General features: G+C 39.4%; 2 protein-coding genes across 12 annotated transcripts in view; one reads left to right on the forward strand and one right to left on the reverse strand.

Moving 5' to 3' along the window:
- Positions 1 to 208: 208 nt before the first annotated feature.
- PFN2 (profilin 2) lies at positions 209 to 20621 on the forward strand. 3 transcript variants are annotated; one of them, XM_064586434.1, is made up of 4 exons: positions 209 to 678; positions 2849 to 3041; positions 8062 to 8103; positions 18977 to 20621. In XM_064586434.1, exons 1-3 carry the CDS (start codon positions 547 to 549, stop codon positions 8088 to 8090), a joined length of 354 nt encoding a protein of 117 aa, XP_064442504.1. In that variant the 5' UTR covers positions 209 to 546; the 3' UTR covers positions 8091 to 8103; positions 18977 to 20621. The 3 variants fall into 3 exon arrangements, with proteins under 3 accessions (XP_064442504.1, XP_045759519.1, XP_045759520.1); XM_045903563.3 differs by lacking the exons at positions 8062 to 8103; positions 18977 to 20621 and adding an exon at positions 4753 to 6426 and having other exon boundaries at positions 212 to 678; XM_045903564.3 differs by lacking the exons at positions 8062 to 8103; positions 18977 to 20621 and adding an exon at positions 5076 to 6426 and having other exon boundaries at positions 217 to 678.
- The window catches only part of RNF13 (ring finger protein 13), a 160532-nt gene continuing 148429 nt past the window's right edge, over positions 9282 to 21384 (reverse strand). For all 9 annotated transcript variants that reach the window (XM_064586401.1, XM_045903567.2, XM_064586406.1 and 6 more), the window contains 2 exons: positions 10990 to 11070; positions 9282 to 10705 (listed from right to left, as the gene is read on the reverse strand). In XM_064586401.1, the coding sequence (XP_064442471.1) occupies positions 10341 to 10705; positions 10990 to 11070 (446 nt within the window). In that variant the 3' untranslated portion in view covers positions 9282 to 10340. The remainder of the gene's footprint in view (positions 10706 to 10989; positions 11071 to 21384) is intronic.

Consider the following 21384-nt stretch of genomic DNA (forward strand, 5'->3'; position numbering starts at 1 on the left):
CGCCCCCGGCGGGCCTCGGGCAGCCGCCCCCAGCGACCCCACCGCACCCGGACCTCTCTGGCGCACGTGGCGGCCGTGATTGTCCCAGCGCGGTATCCCTCCGCGCCCCCGCCTCAGTCTCCCCCTCCCTGCCCGGGACCCTTCGAGTCGGGGCGCCGCGGAAGGATCGCACGCACGAGCGCGCGCACGCCCGCCCCGCCGTGGCCGCGGAGAACTGAAAGGGGCCGCGGTGAGGAGCAGCCGCCGATAGCGCCGTCGCCGCCAACACAGCCGTTCGCAGCCTCCCGCTGGTGGTTAGCCCCGCGGCTGCGGGCGGGCGGGCAGGCAGGCAGGCGGGCGACCTCGGCGGCTTGTCCCTCATCGCCGTCCCCGCGTCCTCCCGCCGCAGCTCCTCGGGGAGGGGGGCGGTCGGTGCCTGCGCAGAGCCGCCTCCTCCCCGCCCCCGCCCCGCCTCCCCCCGCGCCGCCGCCGCCCGCCGCCGCCGCCGCCGCCGCCGCCGCGCCTGCTGCTCCTCGCCGTCCCCGCTGCAGTGCGAAGGGCTCGAAGATGGCCGGTTGGCAGAGCTACGTGGATAACCTGATGTGCGATGGCTGCTGCCAGGAGGCCGCCATTGTCGGCTATTGCGACGCCAAATACGTCTGGGCAGCCACGGCCGGGGGCGTCTTCCAGAGCATTACGGTGAGGACCGGCGGCGGTCTGGGTTCCCGTTCCCGTCCGCGGACCCGAGCGGGGCCGGCCGGCTGTGGGGGCACGGAGGGCCGCGCGGGCAGGTGTGGTAGGCGGCCGGCGCCGAGGATGCGGCTGGGGGGCTGGCGGGGAGGCCGAGGCTCGGGGACGCCCCCTTGCCCGGGGCTGCGCTGACCCGGCGGGGGCGGCGGCCTGGCTCCCTGGCTCCCTGGCTCCCTGGCTCCCTAACTGCCTCGGCGGCCCCCGGCGTTTCCAGTGTCAGTCCGTGAGGCGGGGGGAGGGGGCGCACCGGTTGGGGGGGCCGGCTTTTTTTCCCCCTCGTGCGGCTCTCTGTGGTCTTCTGCAAGCCCTAAGGTTTGCTTTGCATGTCCCGGGGTGCAAGCGGGGTTGGAGGGACCGGGCCGGGGCGCGCGTGGCCCGGGCGGGGGTCCTCCGGCGGCCGGGCTGCCCCTCGCTCCGCGGACAGCGCGCCGCCCGCGCCGCGGGCTGTGGGAGGCGGCGGCTGCCCGGCCCCCGGATCCTCGCAGCGACTTTGCGTAGGTTTGCGGGTGTCCAGGCCTTTGGGGCTTGAGAGAAATGTACGCCGACAACGTAGGTAGATTAGTGAATCTCGACTTCAGCTCTGGCTCCGTAGGATTTTTTTTTTTTTTTTTTAATTCTCCAAGATGGCGAACTGCCATTGATTTCTCTCCTCCTATGGAGATTCATCGATATACCGTTATCCCCAATTACGCAACATAGCTCTAAAAAAGGGGGTGCTTTTATGGAGCTTACAATCTGTGAAAACCGAGGGGACACTTTACTTTTCCAAGTCCCTCCCTCTTTAGTGAAGATAGTAAAGGAACTAATGCAGATTTATGCTTTACAGTGCCTGATTTTCTTGTGACCTGCTGGTTTTGACTTGGTTGCCACATGTTTGGGGGATAATTGTTACTAAGCCTCCAGTGCTGCTTTATTGTTTGCCTCTTTCTGCCTCTTTCTTGACGATTGTGTCAAATACAGGGGCATTCCCTTAATTTCTTGGCCCCACGCTCCCCTCCCATCAAACGCCAAAATTCAGGCCCCCTATTATGAGTGCTACTAATTATTCTGTACTACTAAACATGGCTTAAGATCTGTGTAGAACTCAGTCCTTGATACTAGTACTTTAAGGTCTCCTATAACCGCAGTGAACTAGTTATTATAGAGAATTGGCATCTGTCTGGCGATCAACTTTTTTCCTGCAGTCCTCTTGTCTTTGTGTGAGTTCCCGCTGTCTGGCTGGGAAGATTGCGGGAGTGTGCTTGGAAATGGCTGGGGCCTGCTATGACTCTGCAGTTCTGATGGGGGCGACGCCTTCCTTCTTATTCAGGGAATGTTAGAATGCACGTTTTCTCCTTTCCGGTTCTGGTGACTACCTCAGTTTCTTTCCCAGTCTCCATTTTCTCTGGGTTTTTGTTTTGTTTTTTGTTTTGTTTTGTTTTTTACCGTTGTCTACTGCAGTGCCACCAACAGAATCCTCTGCATTTGCCCAGAAAGAAAACTGATTACTGAGGTGGGAGGGGAAGGGAAGTTGGAGAGGAAAAAAAGAGAGTGGCTAGGAAAATAGGAGGGAGATATGAATTTGGGAATGTGTTGAGGTCTAGGGTTTGAAGTTCATATTATGGGGGATATTTCAAGCTATTCAAAGCAGAGTAGAAGTGAACAGGTGTGTTAAGTATAGGCATTTTTTCAGGAGACTTTCAAGCAACTTTAAGTTTGCAGCATAACTGTAATGTGACTCAGGGTGACAGGCAAGCAGTTGTTAGAAGAGTTTATGGGTGGATCTTTACCATTACATAAGCACTTCAGGTACCCCCTGACCTTGAAACAGTTTATAAACTGTTAAATTTGCAGTTTATTTAGTGTGAACTATCAACTACATAGATTCTTTGCATAGACTGGTCTTTAGTTAGTCCACAGTTAACTGTGAAATGAAGTGATACAAAACATGTAGTCATATAAGATTAATTCTTTAGAAAGACTGAAACTTGATTTTACATTAGTGAAATGTGCATGTCTTCTAGTACAATACAAACTTGGCATACAGTTTTTCCACTGATAGGGAGGCATGAAAAGAATTACAACTTAATGCTTTTTCCTTTCTTTTCTTTTCTGTTTTGTTTTGTTTTGGCGGGGGCAGCCAGTAGAAATAGATATGATTGTAGGAAAAGACCGGGAAGGTTTCTTTACCAACGGTTTGACTCTTGGCGCAAAGAAGTGCTCCGTGATCAGAGATAGCCTATATGTCGATGGTGACTGCACAATGGACATCCGGACAAAGAGTCAAGGTGGGGAGCCAACATACAACGTTGCTGTCGGCAGAGCTGGTAGAGGTAAGCAGAGTACTCTTTTGGTTAAAAGTTGCACGCTACATTACAACTTATTAAGCGGTTTCTTTAACATTTTGAATTAAAGTGTTAGTCCATAATGGCTATTAAGGTGGTTTTTGTGAACTGCCCAGCACTGAAGGGAGGCACTGCTTTGCTTTAGATTTACCAACTCTACATCAGCTGCATACACAGCCTAGTCTGTGAGAGCCTGACTTTACTAAAAAACAGATTCACATATTATTCACATATGTTAAATCGTTCATATTGTTTGGTTACTTTAGTCCTTTTGAAAAGTCTTTCACCTTTGCATCTCTTCCCTTTCTTGCATTTTAATTATTCACTGCTCAGCATAAAGAAGGAAAAATGAACATTTGCTCAGTTTTCTGTTAGAAATACTGTTAGGGAAGGGGAAGAGAGAAATAATTAGAATAAGGTTTTGTAGTAAGCCACCTGTTCACTAAAGTATTTTCAAAGACTAAGTGTGCCTGTGAAATTTAGATTTGAAAGTAGGAAATTATATTTCATGTATACACTTGGTCCAGAAGTTTTGGTGTTTCCTGACTGTTGTCAACATTGCAGAAATTCTTACTAACCTAAATAAGTCTCACTACTTTTTTGCAAAAAAACTTCAAGATTGAGGTTTATTATGATATCTAATTGATTTACAAATACATTTAAATGTATTATCCTTTGTAAATATTTTGTAAATTAAGAGGGCTCTGTAGCCTCAGATACCCGGCTTGGCACAGCTGATTTTAAGACCAAATCTACCATGTGAATGAACTTGAAGCTCCTCTGAGCTGTCATTTACTGCAGTGGTTCTGCCAACTCCCTTGTGATTATCCTGGAGGTGACTCTTACTTTGATGTGAGTTGATGCATATGAGTATTTTTCTGTAGGAAAATTAGCTAACTGAAATAGTAGACACATCTCCAAATATTAGCTGAGTTCAGATAAATATGTTCAAAAGAAGTATTAACCCGTGTGACATAAAACTAGAGTAAGATTTTCATGCTATACAGCACTACTGACATCTAGTGGTAGCAAGTATAAAATCAGCCATACATGTGTATTTTGGGGCTAACCTCTGAATTGCATCATAGAAGAACCTGTTGTTGGAAATAGTAATCCTGTTTCAGGATTTCAGACTCACTTAAAAACAAAGCACAGCGAGGATGTCAATTAAGCACAAGCCTTAAGTACTTTTTATTTGGACTTTTCTGAATGGCACTGAAAATGCTCTTTAAAATTTGGTCTTGGTTTTCCTCTGGAATTAATAGACACATTGAGTCTCACTGGTAAGACATAATAGTTTGTACTTAAGCCTGTTAAAGTTGGGGAGAATTTTGTAAATAATCACCTAAGTTTTGTAAGTTTATATTTTGGGGGCCAGTCTAATAATTTGTCATAACTAACCAGTTTTTTGCCCTAGAAGATAAACGATCATACTTCTTTTTTCCTAGCTAGGGTAAAGATATTTTTATGGAGTGCTGCAGCTGCACTGATTGGGCTTCCAGGATGCAGTTTATAGTGTTTTCAGCATATTTCTAGTTTGAAAGTTCTCCTTTTGGAGACCTAGTTGACTTCAGTGCTTGACAGTTCGCGGAAAACTAACTTAATGTTAACTTATTAATCGGGGTTCTGTCTGCTAAAAACTTATGTGACTTTCTTGATTAACACTTCTTTTGAAACACTTTTCTTCTTTCTCTTTCAGTCTTGGTCTTTGTAATGGGAAAAGAAGGGGTCCATGGAGGCGGATTGAATAAGAAGGCATACTCAATGGCAAAATACTTGAGAGACTCTGGGTTCTAGCTGCTAGGCAGACTGTTAAGTATTAGGGGAAAATTGCTCTTAAACTTTCCTAGCTGTAAGCTTGAGTCTTAATTCTGGAAATTTTATTAGCAATGCAGGGTGATGGGGTATGAACCTGTGTCTCCTTTGTATCCCTTTGTTGGTGGGGAAAGGTGTCTTTCTTTCTGCCCTCCCCCCCCTTAAATAATTCTGTTCACTTTTGTTTTGTTTCCCTGTGTACTCCAGCATTGGTTATAGTCATGGGAAAGGAAGGTGTCCACGGAGGCACACTTAACAAGAAAGCATATGAACTCGCTTTATACCTGAGGAGGTCTGATGTGTAAGCAGCCTCTCCCCATCTACCTAGCAACTGTCTTCATCACCACCCCAATTACGGTCACAGTGCTACCAGACTATACATGGTAGCTAATTTTTCTTTACCTATTTTCTAATGTCATGATTCCTGTTTGCCCAATGGATCATTTGTATGTTAACCACTGTATGTAACCAACCCTTATCTGGCAACATAATTGCAGCACAATAATGATTTGCATGATACCTTGAAATTTGGGGGGAGGGGGCATGCCAAGTTGGGCATCACTTTGTCTTAGCAATTAATGGGATATTGATAACTAAAATAAGTTAATATTAAGCAAGGTGCCGGTTGTACAATCTCTAATTTGATCAATGTCTTTCAGCACTTTGAGCATTTACTTAGCTCATTTAGTCTTCCTTTTGTAGCGCATGGTTGGGAGGAAAAAGTGCATGCATCTTTCCTTCACTCCTCTTTTCCCACCCTTTCCCTTTGCATATAGGTATTTGGTTTGCTTCCATCTTTTATGCAGTGCCTGGTTTATTTAACCAAGTAATAATCCCTTTTGTTGATGAGCTATTGAGAGCTGCAGTAGTTTGCTTTCAGTATTGTTGCACTTGAGTAGAGACAGACCTTCTGTCTATAGGATATGTGAAGAGAGCAACTGCAAAACGAAGAGCAAAAGGCACTTCCTCCCATGACCTTACAGTAACCATACAGATCGAATTCCCAGGGACATTCCATCATTGCAGTAGCTCAGATTTGTGTTCCTGTCTCTTTCTTTGCACACCAGCTCTACTCTTTAGTAAAATTGTAAAAGGCTGCCATTATGGACATTAGGTATCCCAACATAACCATCTGGAGTGTGTCCAGTTTGTTCTTCATAGGACCAATTTTTATTTGCAGCTTGAGTTTTTATATGAAGTTGCATTATTGTGGACTTGGCTGTCTTGTGATGAATTTTTTTCATATGTGTTCTGTGCCATACTATTGTTAAAATGAACTGTTGCTATTGTGAGATGGATTTTAACTGACCTATTAAAGGTTTCTTTCGAATGGCACTACTTTAGGGACATTCTAGTATTTGCTTCTATTGTTTGGGCCTTGTGGATAATGTACAGATTTAAAAACAAATCTTGTTGCTGATTTGTCCATTTCTTTCCCTGCACTTTGTTACATCCGGGATACAGTCTAACTCATCTGATTTAATATGCATTTAAAAAAATGCCATAACTATTAAACACCTTGTTTACAGACAGATGAAATAAATTTATTCCAACCAAATACTCTAGACTCCTGTTGTTTATGTAATTGTCTTACTGTTACAGTTGATTTTTGACACATTGGACTATACAGAATAGGCCAGGCTCTGTTGCAAGCATAAAATCTTAAAATTGAGCTCATGGCCTATTCCATATCCTGTAGTATTTATTATAAATAAAATGAGTGCCTGGGAATTTCTTTTTAATGGGCTTTTTCTGTTTTTTAAAAAGGCTTTTAAAAGTCATTTTGGGCTCATCTTTGGTGAGGAAAACTGGAAAACAGTGGAACTGACTTATCCACTAGAAATTATTTTCTCTTGTAGCTGGTCTCTAGCTGTGAAATCTAGTGAGCAATAAGGAGCCCAATACCAAGAAGGGTTTCTGCATTGTAGATTCTTCTGTGTTGAACTATCGTGTGACTTTAGATTTGGAAGCTGTATTGGCATGCTGAAGTCAACCAGCTGGGACTCTCACATAAGAGAAGATGTTCCTTAGGCAGCATGTAAGAAAAGTGGGATATTCCCTGGAGTTTCTCTGGAGTGACCTATTAGCTCTGACTATGTAAGAGTCAAGTTTAATTCCAGAAGTCATAAGGTCTCTGGGATATATTCAATAGTTTAGTAAATGTTAGTTTAATACTCTTTATGAACTGTGAGGCAGAAGCTTAGAGCAGGAGTGCTCAAAAGTTGGTGGGTCTAAGCAAAACTGGGAAGCTGATTGTAATGCAGATTCTGGGCTCTGGATTTTCACCCTAGAAGATGGGATTCCATAAGCTCCTTCAGAAGTCCCTTTAGAAATAATCAGCAGGTCAGTCTGATTCACTTTAAGTGGTCTATATGTTACCCTTTGAGAAACAGTGGGTTAGGGAATGGGAATCTCCACCTTATTAAAATGTACTGTGCATAACAAATTTTTTTGCCAGTGTTGTCAGGCATTAGTTCTGAATTAGTACAGACAGGGATGTAAAAGTATGGAAGATAAGGAATTGGGGGCTACTTTGGTAGTTGGACGTACCTTCGAAATTGAAAAAAAACTTCCAACTTCCTGACCTGTTAAGAACCCAGTTACGAATAAAAGGTTAGTCAAATGAAAATTTGGTGGTTGGGTTGTGATGATTTGAGATTTTACAGTAATAATATACATTCGCACTTCAGCTGTAAAGAACTGTTAGGGTAACTGATTAGAAGGCAGTGACCGAATTTATGAAGCCCTTAAGGAACCTCTAAGTGAAAAGTGTGTGTTTGGGAGTGTGGATAGGGGAGTAGAAGATGGTAGAGGGCAACTATAACACTAGTATTTAATGAAATAATGAAACTAGCTATAGGCCCCCTATCCACAAAAAACACTTAATGAAAATATATGTAGGTAACTGTTTTATACTTAGTTCTAGCAATTTAACCTAAGGAAATGGGGCGAAACACATTTGCATACCAGAATGTGATCATACCACATTACTTAAAATATCTAAACTTGGAACACTACAAGATTCAACTTTGAGGATTATGGGTTGAATGAATTACTGTATGTCCAGAGAATAAATAGTCATTGAATAACATGAGAAAATGCTCACCAGTAAATGTTAAATAATGAGGTAATGAACAGATGTTGCATACAGTATAAATACATAGTGTATAATATATACATGTATTTTACATAGGTATTTCTGAAGGCAAAATACCAAGATAAATTCGTCTCTGGGGTAAGTTTCCATGTGACTACTTTCATATCAGAAAGGTTTTAAATTAGGAAAGTATTTTTTAATGGAGATTAGATTTTAATTTTATTTAATGTCCTATTTAAAAAGCTGTATAGTTACACCATGAAGAAATTATAAAAGATTTCAACCGAATATTAGTGTTTATATATATATATATATATATATGTTGGGATTTTTTTTTTTTTTAATACAACTAAAAGTAACAGTTTGGAGTTTAAAGGGGGGGGGCAGTTTTGCCTCAGAAAAACTCCTCTAATACTTAAATTTAAAGGAACCCAAGACCTTGATCTGATTTATAGATTGAGGACTGAGGAGATACATTTAATACATGTTATAGTGACCTTTAACTTTGCCCTTTAAAAAAAAAAAAAAGGGTTTAGGTATGATGTGTTTAATTATTTACCTTAATTATAAAAGCTATTACTTTGTATTTATGTGGCAGGTACTGAGTGTTCTGTCTTCATACCCTACCTTAGGTTAAATGAAATTGTACAAATGACCACCCAGGTCTGCAAAGGTTAGGGCTGTGTAAGTACATCCAATTCCAGAGTCTGCTTCACTACCATAGTAAACTGATGACCTGTTTCTCAGGCCTGTGTGTGATTTTTTATAAGGAGGTTGGGGGAGGGGACAACCTGGTGACAGACAGTGGATACTGAATTCAACCTTTTATTTTCCTAAGTGTAAATACCTTTTTTTGATGATTATAAAATTTTTTTTCAGAAAGTAAAATTTCCTCAATAGTGTTACATTTCTTTTAAAAATAAATTTTTCTTTTTACAACAGAAGACTCTATACATCATGTACTTAACTATTCTCTAATATGCTCTTGTTGACTAAAAATTCCCAGTCAATGTAGCGCCGTCTGGATATTAACTTTATTCTTTCAAGGCTGTATAGAAGTCTGATGTAAGGATGTACCATAATTACACCAGGGTACCACAATGTACATTATTGTTGGGATTTTGGCTGCGGTTTTAACTTTTGGGGGATTACCTAATTGGTTGTGAGCAGTAGTTACCTTGTATAAAATTCTAAGGTGGTGGTTTTACATGACCTACATTACCTTAACTATTATACCTTTATAGCACATATACCTATATGTGCATATAAATGAGGCTAATCTGGGTAATAGTACAGCAGAACAAATGTTTTGCCAGTTCTTAAAGTGGAAAACATGTGTTTATTAACATTCAAACTCCCTTCATACAAGGCCATATAAAAACTCTTAGCATTTTGATTATACATAAGTATATTTTCTACATAGTTACAGTGATGTATAATATAATTTAACTCTTCATAATACATTGTTTAAATACATCATTAGTTCTGTTAAACATAAGCAATTATTTTCAAATCCAATACTTGAACAATTTCCTCTGTACATAGTTTAGCAGGGCTAATTAGCATAAGATGCTCTTTGTTAAGAGGTATATGATCTGAGTATTAACAGTTGCTGAAGTTTGGTATTTTTATACAGCATTTTCTTTTTGCTTTGATCATAACACAAAACCCTTAAGGATACTGAAATTCAGTAAGTTAAGTCCAGAGACATGTTAATTTAGCTGATGAATCAAATTCATACATAACACTATATAGTATTTAAAACTTTGAGGGGAAAAAAAAAACCCTATGAAATCTGCACTAGTACAGACCATTCCTATAAGGATAAGACTACTTGGGAATAGAAAGGAAAAAGACAGCTCTGAGTTTCTTTGTGGTGCCGATAGAAGGAAAAATGCTAAATTGTCACCTCTCATGAGTAATGGCAATTTAGGGGACAAATATATTCCAGAACAAATATATTCCAACTCAACAACTCTAGGTAAACTTTATGCAAATGGGAGTTGGCTTAGCTCATGCTAGGTGGCCACAGCACTGACCTTGTGTGTAAAACACGAAACATTTGCATACTGTGATCTTGGTCTTAACTGCAAGCTATACCGAGGAATTTAAAAAAATATTTTGGCTATATTTCATTCCAAAAGAAGAGCTGATTTGATGCTTGAGTTACAGCACCAGCCTATTACTAGTTATCAGTGAAATGAAGTACACTCCTGCAGATAAATGCCAGATCAAAAACACCTGTTTCAGTAATCTAAACTGTAGAATACTAAAAAATAAGTTATCTCTACAGGAATCTCTGAAGGGAGCAAAAAAATCAAATTATATACCTAAATAAACATTTTTTAGGAAATAACCCAATCACCCTCTGAAGGTCAAACAGTATTTGCTATGTTGTAATCCCGTTCACCATTAGGCTGCAGCTGGACTACAACACTATGTGCACTAACTTCGTTTTCTGCATCACTACTGTCGGTATCTTCATTGTCATCATCTTCATAGTCTGAAGATTCTGTCATGTTCTGATGTGAGCGGGATTCCGACAAAGCCCCAAATGACTGGGTGCTGACAGAAGCCAAAGGTCTAAGTAAAGGGGTATGTTCTGACACTTCATTTTCTTCTTGACTACTGTCTGTGTCAGAGTCTGAATCGCCTTGAGAAGGAACAACTTTTTGCTTGCAGACGGGACAGGTTTTTTTGGTTTTAGTTAGCCAGGGGTCTACACACTTGCAGTGGTAAGCTGTTGAAGCAAAATACACATCTTTTAGATAATATACTGTGGTTGAGAACATTACATTTTTAGTTTCTTACCATGTTTTTTATTCAAGTTCTTCTAATCCATATGTATCATGTAGGGACAAAAAAATTTGTAAATTTTTATAAATATACCTCCATCCTTTAATGACACCACTAATTACTACAAGACCTGGCTCATAGTATGCTAAATGACTATTTTGTCTCCTCTAATATTGAGCCTACATATAAATTACACATAAATCCAAAGCAGTGTGTAATTATTCATACCATGGGAACAAGGAAGAATTCTGAGCTTGTCTCCGTCTTCATATTCATCCAAACAAATGGCACATACATCATACTCATCTCCTGTGACAGACAGTAGTAAATAAAATTAATTAAAAGATGAAGAGAAGTATCTTTAATCTTCCAACTCTTCAAGTTAGGTCTTCCTCAGTCGATTATTTTAAATGTCTTTTGATTGATCTATCTGTAAATGATACCTTTTTCTTGTTTTCTGTCAGATGAGGGAGCTGCGTTTAAGTTCAGAAACCTGAAGTTTTAATTTAAATAATTAACCTTTTACCTAAAATAAATTAAAAATGAATGTCAAATTTGTTTATTGTTTATCTTGATTAACTTTGCAAACGTTTTTTATTAACCACTGCAGTGGTGTTTTTTTTTTTTAAGATTTTATTTATTTATTTGACAGAGAGACAGCGAGAGCAGGAACACAAGCAGGGGGTAGTGGGAGAGGGAGAAGCAGGCTTCCCGCTGAGCAGGGAGCCCGATGCGGGGCTCGATCCCAGGACCCTGGGATCATGACCTGAGCCGAAGGCAGACGCTTAACGACTGAGCCACCCAGGTACCCCTGCAGTAATGTTTTATATGACTATTCAAATGCTAGTTTTGAAATATTTTATACCAAAGACAACAAAATTTCACTGTTTAGATTTCTTAAAGTCTTGGTCATTTTTAAAGTAAAAACGGAAACATTAGAACATACTCAAATGTTTTTTTTTAATGTTAGTGGAGAAACATTTGGAATGAGACCTACTAGGCTTCAAATCTCCATTTCAACATTTACTAGCTCTGTGGTGCTTAGCAAGTTACTTAGCCTTTGCCATCCAGTTCTTGTATCCGTAAGAAGATTCTATCTACCTCACAGGTTTGTGACTGAACAACGGGCCAAGCATTTAAGATGGTCACTAAGTGGTGTTTATTAATACTGCCTTTTTAATTTGTTGTTGAACTTACCACCTTTATAAATCATGAAGGTTTAGTCATAGCTCTTTTTGGAATTCAAGTGTAGTTAATTTTAAAGGAAGTGGCAGTCTTAGAGCAGCTTAAGTTGAGGCAGTAATGGCAGTGACCACTGTGACTGCTTGTGTTTTCCAATAAATATGTATTAGGTAAAAACTTAAAAATCTCAGGGAACAAAAGACAATTCATTGCCTATCCCACACACAGGTTAACAACCTTGGAAGACAGGTCAGAAATAAAGCCATTGTCTGGCTAGTCTGGATGAACATGATCCATAAAGGAGGGAATGATAGTTCTATCCAAACAATCCCTTTAATATCCTTTAGTCATTTAAAATAGCACATTCAGGAGGAGTCCTAAAAAGAAAGCTTTCATGAAAATTACTATTTTTTGTTCAGTGTTTTGAATTTGGTTATTATAGTATTGAGTATCAAATATATTCTATAACAAATACAAACTGCTATGTTAGAACCTGTGTGTGGAGTTTGGTGAGACTGATCATATGTATCAAACTATTCAAGACTAAAGGATTCCAATATATCTAATTATCTACAATTATACAGTTGATCCACTTACATTGACTTTGAGGACAGTTTTAATAAACAATTCAGTCGTCACTGATTTCTCCTACAAATCAAACTTTTAAATTTTAGGACTTTGTGAAAATGCCCATTAAACACAGATACAGAAACCAACAGAGGAGGTAATCTGGTGGATAAAGGCCCCAGCTGTCTTCAAAGGGACAGTTCTGAGGCACATAGTTCCTCAGAGGAAGTCAGTACCAGCTGTCCACAGTAACCAGCTCAGTAAGATACACTTCATTTTTCATTCTCCCCCTCTCTCCCCACTCCCTCACTCTGTTTCCTGAGATTATTTCCCAAAGAAATCACCTGCATCTCCGTCCTTGGTATTGTTCTCGGAAATTCAAACTAAGACAAGTTTTAAGCATTGGATTTTTAGTAATAATTTTATACTGCTTTCCTGTTGGAATTTGTTAGATCTTCAGCAAATAGTATGATATTCTACTTGTATTTTACTACCAATTGTGAGTCCTCAGATACATCATTTTTAAAAATAAACAAAGGCAAAACGTGCATAACACATTGCATAAAATCTAAAGGAAATTCAGTTACCGAGAAAAGTGTCATTGGAAACATCTATTACAGAAGCTAAACTGCAGAATTAAAAATACCAGAGGTTAAATTCTAACAGTATTAAGTATATTTATAAGGCCGTCATTGTATCTGAAAAAATTATTTGTGCCAAACCTGTTGATTTTGTATTAACTGTACTGACATTTATTTGACCATCTCACTGACATTACAAAATAAGGAGGAATTTCCTATAGCCATTTTTAGCTGATACCTCTTATAAATGACTTTTAAAATGTAATTTGTGTTAACTCAGTGTGTTATATAGATGGCACCAATGATTTAGAATTTAAAGTGAAATACCTCATGATTTATTTCCTTATAAAATGCTACACATTTTTCGGGGGATCCAGAGTTGTGCCCCCCAAGGCTCTAAGCATCGTTCTATTAAAGTAGGAAGGTTATCCTGCATTATCCAGGTGGGCCCCGTGTACTTAAAAGTACAAGAGGGAGGCAGAAAAGTTCAGAGTCAGAGGGGGATGTGACTATGGTTACTGGTCAGGGAGATACAGTGTAACTGGCTTTGAAGATGGAGGGGAAGCTAAGTCACAAGCCAAAGATTATGGTGGTCTCTAGAAGCTGGAAAAGGCAAGGAAATGGATTCTTCCCTAGAGCCTCCAGAAAAGAACACAGCCCTGTTGACATCTTGATTTTAGCCCAGTGAGACCTGTGTCAGACTTCTAGCCTACAGAACCATAAGATAAGTGTTGTTTTAAGCCACTAAGTTTGTAGTAATTTGTTACCAGAGCAATAGGAAATTAATACAGGTAGTATTGGGGTTAGTCCTAAATGTATGGACTTGATGCTTCAGAGTCCCTGATCTTCTTTATGGGTCAAGTTTCAAAGGTACAGTTTGTGATTGTGGACTAGACTGGAACTTAGTGCTCTGTAGAGAATTACTCCCACCCACCCCCACCCCACCCCCGGGCTTTGGACTTGTGATGAAATGGTAAAGCACATGTTAGAATGCCGGGGGTTTCATCCTGACCATTTTATTTATTAGCTATGTAACCTAGTGCAAGACACATCTCCATGTTTTAGTATTCTCATTAACATTTCTGTATTTTAGGATTGTGGATTAAAAGAAGTAACACAAGTAGAATACATAGTGTTTGGTGCAAATTGCCACCTGATAAAACTGGCTGGAAATGAATGCTGACTTACGACATGGTGCACTGAAGGCTGGGGGAGGAGGCTGCTCCCTAATATCCCCATGTGCTTCTGTCACATCAGGTGAACTGTATGCTTACAGTCAGTGGCAGTAGTCACCGAATCTGTTTGTATTACATAGGTAATTATGTAATTTAATTAAATATTCAGCAGTCCTTGAACTGTGAGTGTAAAAGACTGGTTTTATTTGACAGCTAGGTTGACTGTATTAAGAAAGAACACTTAATAAAAGCTAGTTGCAACCCCAAACCCTCTCCAGCCAAAATGAGATTAAATGAAGTATAGCTGAGAAATCTAAGAGTGGACAAATTTATGTACCAATAAAAAGCAAGAATGAAAGCAGAATCTAATTTTTGTCCCATTTAAAAATGCCTAAAACTAAAAATGGTAGGAAATGCATCACATACCATGACAACTTGGAAATCCAGTCAGTAGATTCATACTCAAGACCATAGCCCAACATCAAATAACTACTGAGCGCTTAAAGGTAAATTCAAGGCATTTATTTTTATGGTTTACAACTTCAGCAGATTTTTAAAAATAACCTATCTGTGCATTGGTTCTGGTAGCACAAAAGGGTTTATAAATGGAAATAAACAGTTGTTTTGTTACTGTCAGCACCATGCTAGAAAGTTTTGCTTAGTATAAACCAGTGGTTCTTAATTGGGAAGGATTTTGCCTCCCAGGGACATCTGGTGATACCTGGAGACAGTTTTGGTTTCCGCAACTGGGAGATGGTGCTGTTGGCATCTAGTAGGCCAGGGATGCTGCTAAACATCCTACAGTGCTCTAGACAGCCCCTCAAAGAATTACCCCATCTAAAATGTCAGCAGTGCAGAAGTTGAGAAACCCTGATATAAAACCTGTCCAGGCTTTGTCAAGCAACGACTTTGGATATGTGTTAAGTTACAGGAGGGAGGGGTGAGATTTAGGTCTGTTCCTTGAAACAGAATGGAAACGCTTCTGTCTAGAATGCTTCTGGCATGGTCATTTGAATAATATTTCAGAAAAATTTCATGAATGCACTTTTAAAAGTCCCATCAATCTGGGAATGTTATATGAGTGGACAGAACTTGGATTTTTCCTCTCTGAACCTGTTCTTCCTTAGTTTCTCTCCTAAACCCTGGGTACAGCAAAGGCACAGAATAGGAATCACACAGACCTAAGGCCGTCACTGCAGTGGCACGAACAGCTGATTGGGCCTGGGCTTGCCCTTAATGTCGCTTCCCTTAGGGCCTACGATCAATCTATCACCAAGTCCTGTAAACATTATCTGTAAAACATATCCAGAATCTGTCCCCTTCTCATTTCTTCAATTACCCTGGTCTGATAGCCTGGATTACTGTAAGAGCCTCTAGTCTACAGTCTGTTCTTGCCTCATGTAGTTCTTCTCCCTAATGGCCAGGGTGATTTTTTTCTTTTTTTTAACACACCATATCAGTCTCATTTAAATGGTTCCCTATCTCACCTAGAATCACCTGAGCTTCTTACCATGACTTTCGTAAAACTACATATCTGACCCTCATCTCCCTCCCATCTTCTCTCACACCAGTCTCACCCCCCCTTCACACGTTTCAACTACAATGGCCTTTCAGTCTTGAACTAACGCAAAAGTTAAGTGGAGACCGGACCTGCATTTAGCCATGTTATAATAAAAACATTTGGATGTAACATTAGGTATAGAAAGAGGAGTCACCATTTCTAGAGAGGACTAAAAAAAATGAACTAATTTGAGAGAATCCAGCCATAGCGCATACAAATTGATGCAGAACTTAATTGTTCAATTTAATAACAAGGTAGTCAAGGGCTTAAAGTCAACTAGAATAGGTTTCCTCAAAGTAAAAGATACAAGAGTGAACATACAGGGCTAAATAAACACAGGTTTCATGAGAGACAATAACAAAAACATTTTTAAAGAATTTACCCAGGGAAGATGTAGCATTAGATTCATGAACTTCAAAGCAAAAATTACTGTTCTTGTAGAGAAAATACTTTGCCACTTATTCCCTACTTCACCAGTCAAGAAAACAATGACAGCTCTTTCTAGCAAATAAACTAACTTTATCTTCTCTTCTCCCCTCCTCCATACCAGCTTTCAAGAATTCTGAACAAAAGACAACAGGGATAGAATATTTTTAAAGCTGGATTTGCTTTAGAATTCTTTGATTATTTTTAACCCCTGGGCAAAGGAATATTTACTTTTTTTTTTAATCTTTTTTTTTTTTTTTTAAGATTTTATTTATTTATTTGACAGAGAGAGACACAGCGAGAGAGGGAACACAAGCAGGGGGTAGTGGGAGAGGGAGAAGCAGCCTTCCCGGCGAGCAGGGAGCCCGATGTGGGACTCGATCCCAGGACCCTGGGATCATGACCTGAGCCGAAGGCAGACGCTTAACGACTGAGCCACCCAGGTGCCCCAGGAATATTTACTTTTAAGGTTACATTAAAGATAGTTAAATGTAGTTATAAAAATTAAGCACATCTCCGTTGATAAGAGTAAAGAAAGCAACTATAAAAAGTTTTGCTCCACTTTTACATCTGCTTTAAATGTGCTGTTGCTTTTTTCCAATCTCTGAAATCGTATCTTCTGCTTTTTAGACCTATCTTGGAAAATCTCAACGATTAAGCTATAAAATAAATAAAAGTACCTGGTAATTTAAATTTCAGATATGAAACCCATCCCCCCCACCCCCATTTATAACTCCGGGCTCTGGCTCCTTCGCATACTGCAGGGGAGACAGCTCCCACAGAGACTGCCTTAAATGCTTAAGGAATGTGAAGTGAAAACAGGATTTTTCATCTGCTAAGAAACATGGTGTGTAGTAACCAGTCTGTATGATTACAGACTTGGAGAAATACATTAACCGAATGACTCAGGAAACTTCAATCAAAGAGCTATTTTTGAGGGCCATAATGAGTAATGAAGAGCTCTAAAAGGAAGTTGGCTGCTTCAGAAGCAAGAACACAACTAAAAATGCTATTATTTTATATGTGCTAGAAATTACTAAGTCAGTATTTAAATCACTTAAGTATTAATCAGCACAAACACTTCGGAAAGAGCTGCCAAGTGAAGATCAATACAAGAGGAAGATTTAAGGTGCTCGTGTCCCCAGAGCACTGTAAGCCATGTGAGTGTTGACCTATTTTCTGCTGGTTTCTGTGGGTCTGACTATAGACTAGGCCTATGGAAAACTTCCAAATGCCAAATTCTTTTTGTTTGTTGGCAAGAATTTCCAAAATACTGTAACTTGCCCTAAAATTAATGTTTCTACTACATTCTAAAGCCTATGAGAGTTCTCTCAAGACTTTCATAGTTTGGTGCTGTGACTCACTGGAATGGTGAGTACCCACAGAAGTGTTCTACATGTCTTCAATCATCTAATAGTGTTTACAACCATGAGAAAATTGCAACAATTGGGATTTTTTTTCTAACCTATATGCATACGTTGTCAAAACCATTAGCATACACTAGAATATGCATAACAAATAGGCCTCTTTTTTTTTTTTTCCTTTAGATGTCAAATCTCATGATAACCAAAACATTTTAAAATAAAACAACTAACTCAAACTTAGGGTTATTGGAAAGAAACTTCAAGTATAATATAAAGTTACATATTTTTTAGCTGCTTCACGATTTTGGCAATCAACTTTTTTCATCTATAAAAGAAATGTTTAATGACTATTTTACTGACACTAATATTTTATTTATGATTTTTATGTAAGGTTTTTTTTTTTTAATTTTTGTATAATGCTGCCATTTGTTAAGGTGTTCCAACAAATGTGCATATTTGCACAAGTCACACAGCCAATAAATGGGGATCCAGAATTCCAACCTAGGTCTGTCCGACTCCAGAGCCCATCCATGGTCTTTTAACCATTATGCCTGTCTTGTCTTCTAGCACATCTACTTAGAATTTCACATTTAAATAATCCCCTTTAATTCAGAATGTAGAAAGGATAAGAGGTTAAGAAATACTCTTAAACTGCCACTTACTAGAAATTAAAATGTTTCCAGTTCATAAGCCAGAGCATTTATTTCCTTCAGATTGCCACATATGGAGAAGGAACAAAGATGGTTTATTTCGCTCTCCCATGGTTTCTTATTTTTACAAACCCTTCTCAGATGCTAAAAAATAGCAACATTCTAGAAGTTTAATTAAAGGTCAGATCTTTCTTATGTATTCTGATGATGAAATGATAGTGCATGCACAATAAGGAAACAAATGACTCCACTGAAGGAAAGAGCAATATATTGGCAACTTTGTTTTTGGAAATGTGTTCGTGAATTAGTTCACTAATTGAGAATAAGAATAAAAAGTGATTGCCTTAGAGGCCATAAATAAATCCACATAACAAGCTTAAAATCCGAATCCAAGCATTGGCCAAATTCCACTTTGATTTTCTTTTTAAACCTAAGGTTTCCCTGTGTTAGTCTTTATTGGTTCTAACCTGATCGCATTATGCAGGTAAGACAGTTACACCCAAGATCTTTCTGGATAGAGGAGAAAGTGGATTAAAAGATGTCATTATCCTGAAGTTAAAAAAGCAAAGTTAAAGGGATTTTATAATGACAAATATTGTGCCAGACCTCATGTACTTAAAATACTTTGGTACTTTAACTACTTTAAAGTAGTTAACTACTTTAACTACTAAAAAGGTTTTGTTATTCTTTTTTCATTATTTCTTTTCAGGCCACTAGGAAATCAGGATGTTACAACACCCTTCCGGAGCCAACTTCAACAAATTCAAATTTATATGTCCTTAAATACTTGTGTTCTAACACAGTGACAGTGTGTTGTCATCTAACAAATGACAGTGGAGTCACTTGTTTCCTTATTGTGCATGCACTATCATTTCATCATCAGAATACATAAGAAAGATCTGACCTTTAATTAAACTTCTAGAATGTTGCTATTTTTTAGCATCTGAGAAGGGTTTGTAGTAGTAGTAATTATTTTTCCCCCCTCATATAAAAGAAATAAAAAAACTTGAGCAGCCTCAGGTACCCTTGGGGTATAAAGTGTAAGAAGCACTGGGCCTACATTATTTTTGCATGTAGCAGAATTACCTCTAGATACTTCTGCCTGTTGACTATATTGGGCTAGTATTTAATTACAACTCTCAATGCAGCAAAAGTGACTGTAAAAAAAAAATCATACATAAAATTTTCTTCTAAATGCATGTAACTGATAAGAAAACACTAAGATCCCAATAGAAATGTGAGCAAAGGACAAGACCAGTTACAAAAGCAGAAATATAAATAGGTAATTTACCTTGTTAAGGTAGAATATGATAAAATTAGTATTCTCATTATTTCAGTAGACCTGAAACTTTAGGAAATTTTATCTCAAATACATTCTTTCTCTTTGACATAGTAAATTGAGGAGAAGGGTAAATGCAGGTGGGGGTAGAGAGAGGACAAGAAAAGAGGAATGGGAAGAATTAAAGCCCGGAGGCAATTTATTTTGAAATGGTAGTGACTAAAGAGTAGTATTTACAAGTATAGTGTTTGAAGTCAAGAATTTGTATTGCAGCCCTGACACTTATGTTCACCCAGTTATGCACTCTCAGGTAATCTACTTAATCTTTCTGAGTCTCATTTTCTTTATCTATAAATGGTCACGATAGTACTTAATTGTGCTGCTCTGAGAACTAAATGAGATCATGCATGCAAAGTACATGGTTTGCCTTTTTTTTTTTTCTTATATAATAGGTGTGATACATGCTCACAAGATCTAAAATGGAAAATTACCAGATTTTTATTTGGTATAATGCCCATCCCAATCCAGTTTAATCCCAGTTAACTCATTTGGTATATATTACACTGACTTCTTCAGTTAGAATTTAGTGGACTGAAGGCATGGTTCTCTGTAGTAATCACAGCTACAGGCAAGTGATAAAGGTCAACAGTACTAAGATACAAACCAACCCTCTCAATCCCCTTCAGTCCACCTCAGAGCTAAATGCAGACCTTGGGATCTCTATTTCTGAACATGAAATAATAAGATACTTCACCACCTTTAGGTAACTCAGGAATGTACTGATTTCTCAGAAACCATAGTCACAACAGTAACTCCTACCCAACTTGGAACATCATTATATTACTGCTTTGTGGCCATATGTAAAGTGTTTCTTTCGAGAAACTGAGAAACAGTCCCTTTTCTGATTTTCTTCTTGAGAGTAAAATCAGACCAGTTTTCCCTTGAATTGTTGAACACAACAAATATCAACTAGCATTGGCTACAGATTCTTAGCCTTATGGAGAGATGAACTGTGTCTTTTACTCACCATCATATCCCTAGTGTTTGGTATAGTGGCTGGTAGAGAGTGGGCTCCCAATAAATATATGCTGAATAACAGATACCACAAAGCCTTTGTTCATTCAAGGAAGCATCTACCTCTCACCCTGGAACATACCACATGGACTCTCCCTCCTTCACTGTCAAGCCCTAGTCTATTCTCCATTCACCAGCATGAGGGATCCTTTTCCACAGTTATTTGAGCATGTCATTCTTTTTTTTTTTTTAGAGAGATTTTATTTATTTGACAGAGACACAGTGAGAGAGGGAACACAAGCAGGGGGAGTGGGAGAGGGAGAAGCAGGCTTCCCGCGGAGCAGGGAGCCCGATGCGGGGCTCGATCCCAGGACCCTGAGATCATGACCTGAGCCGAAGGCAGATGCTTAACGACTGAGCCACCCAGGCGCCCCTTGAGCATGTCATTCTTATGCTCAAAAGCTACCCAAGTTACAGCATCATACAATAAAATCACAAGTCCTTGCCATGGCATGATCCGGGTCCCCATCTATCTCTGATCTCCTCTCTAACCACTCTCCCTCTATATCCCTACCATCCTGGCCACATCCTCTTTCCTGTTCCCTGAGTATATCAAACACCGCTGCCTCAAGGCCTCTGCCCTCTATTCTCTCCTTTCACCCCTCCCCCCCCCCCGTTTATTCTCTGTTCAAAGTGTCCTTCTCAGAGAAGTCTTTCCTGTCTTTTCTAAAATAGTATTCCATCCCTTTTCCTGTCACTCATCATTTGTTTTTCTTTACTGCACTTAACTGCTATGTGACTTTACATCTTATTTGTCCATTTGC

This window comes from Mirounga angustirostris, unplaced genomic scaffold, assembly GCF_029215605.1.
Source record: "Mirounga angustirostris isolate CCGP_5_RB_7025 unplaced genomic scaffold, mMirAng1.0.hap1 SCAF_1, whole genome shotgun sequence".
Lineage (NCBI taxonomy): Eukaryota > Metazoa > Chordata > Mammalia > Carnivora > Phocidae > Mirounga > Mirounga angustirostris.

Coding starts and splice junctions, on each gene's coding strand:
- PFN2 (XM_045903563.3), top strand. CDS start 547: ATGGCCGGTTGGCAGAGCTACGTGGATAACCTGATGTGCGATGGCTGC. Junction 679..2,848: donor GCGTCTTCCAGAGCATTACG/GTGAGGACCGGC, acceptor TGGCGGGGGCAG/CCAGTAGAAATAGATATGAT. Junction 3,042..4,752: donor TGTCGGCAGAGCTGGTAGAG/GTAAGCAGAGTA, acceptor TTTCTCTTTCAG/TCTTGGTCTTTGTAATGGGA.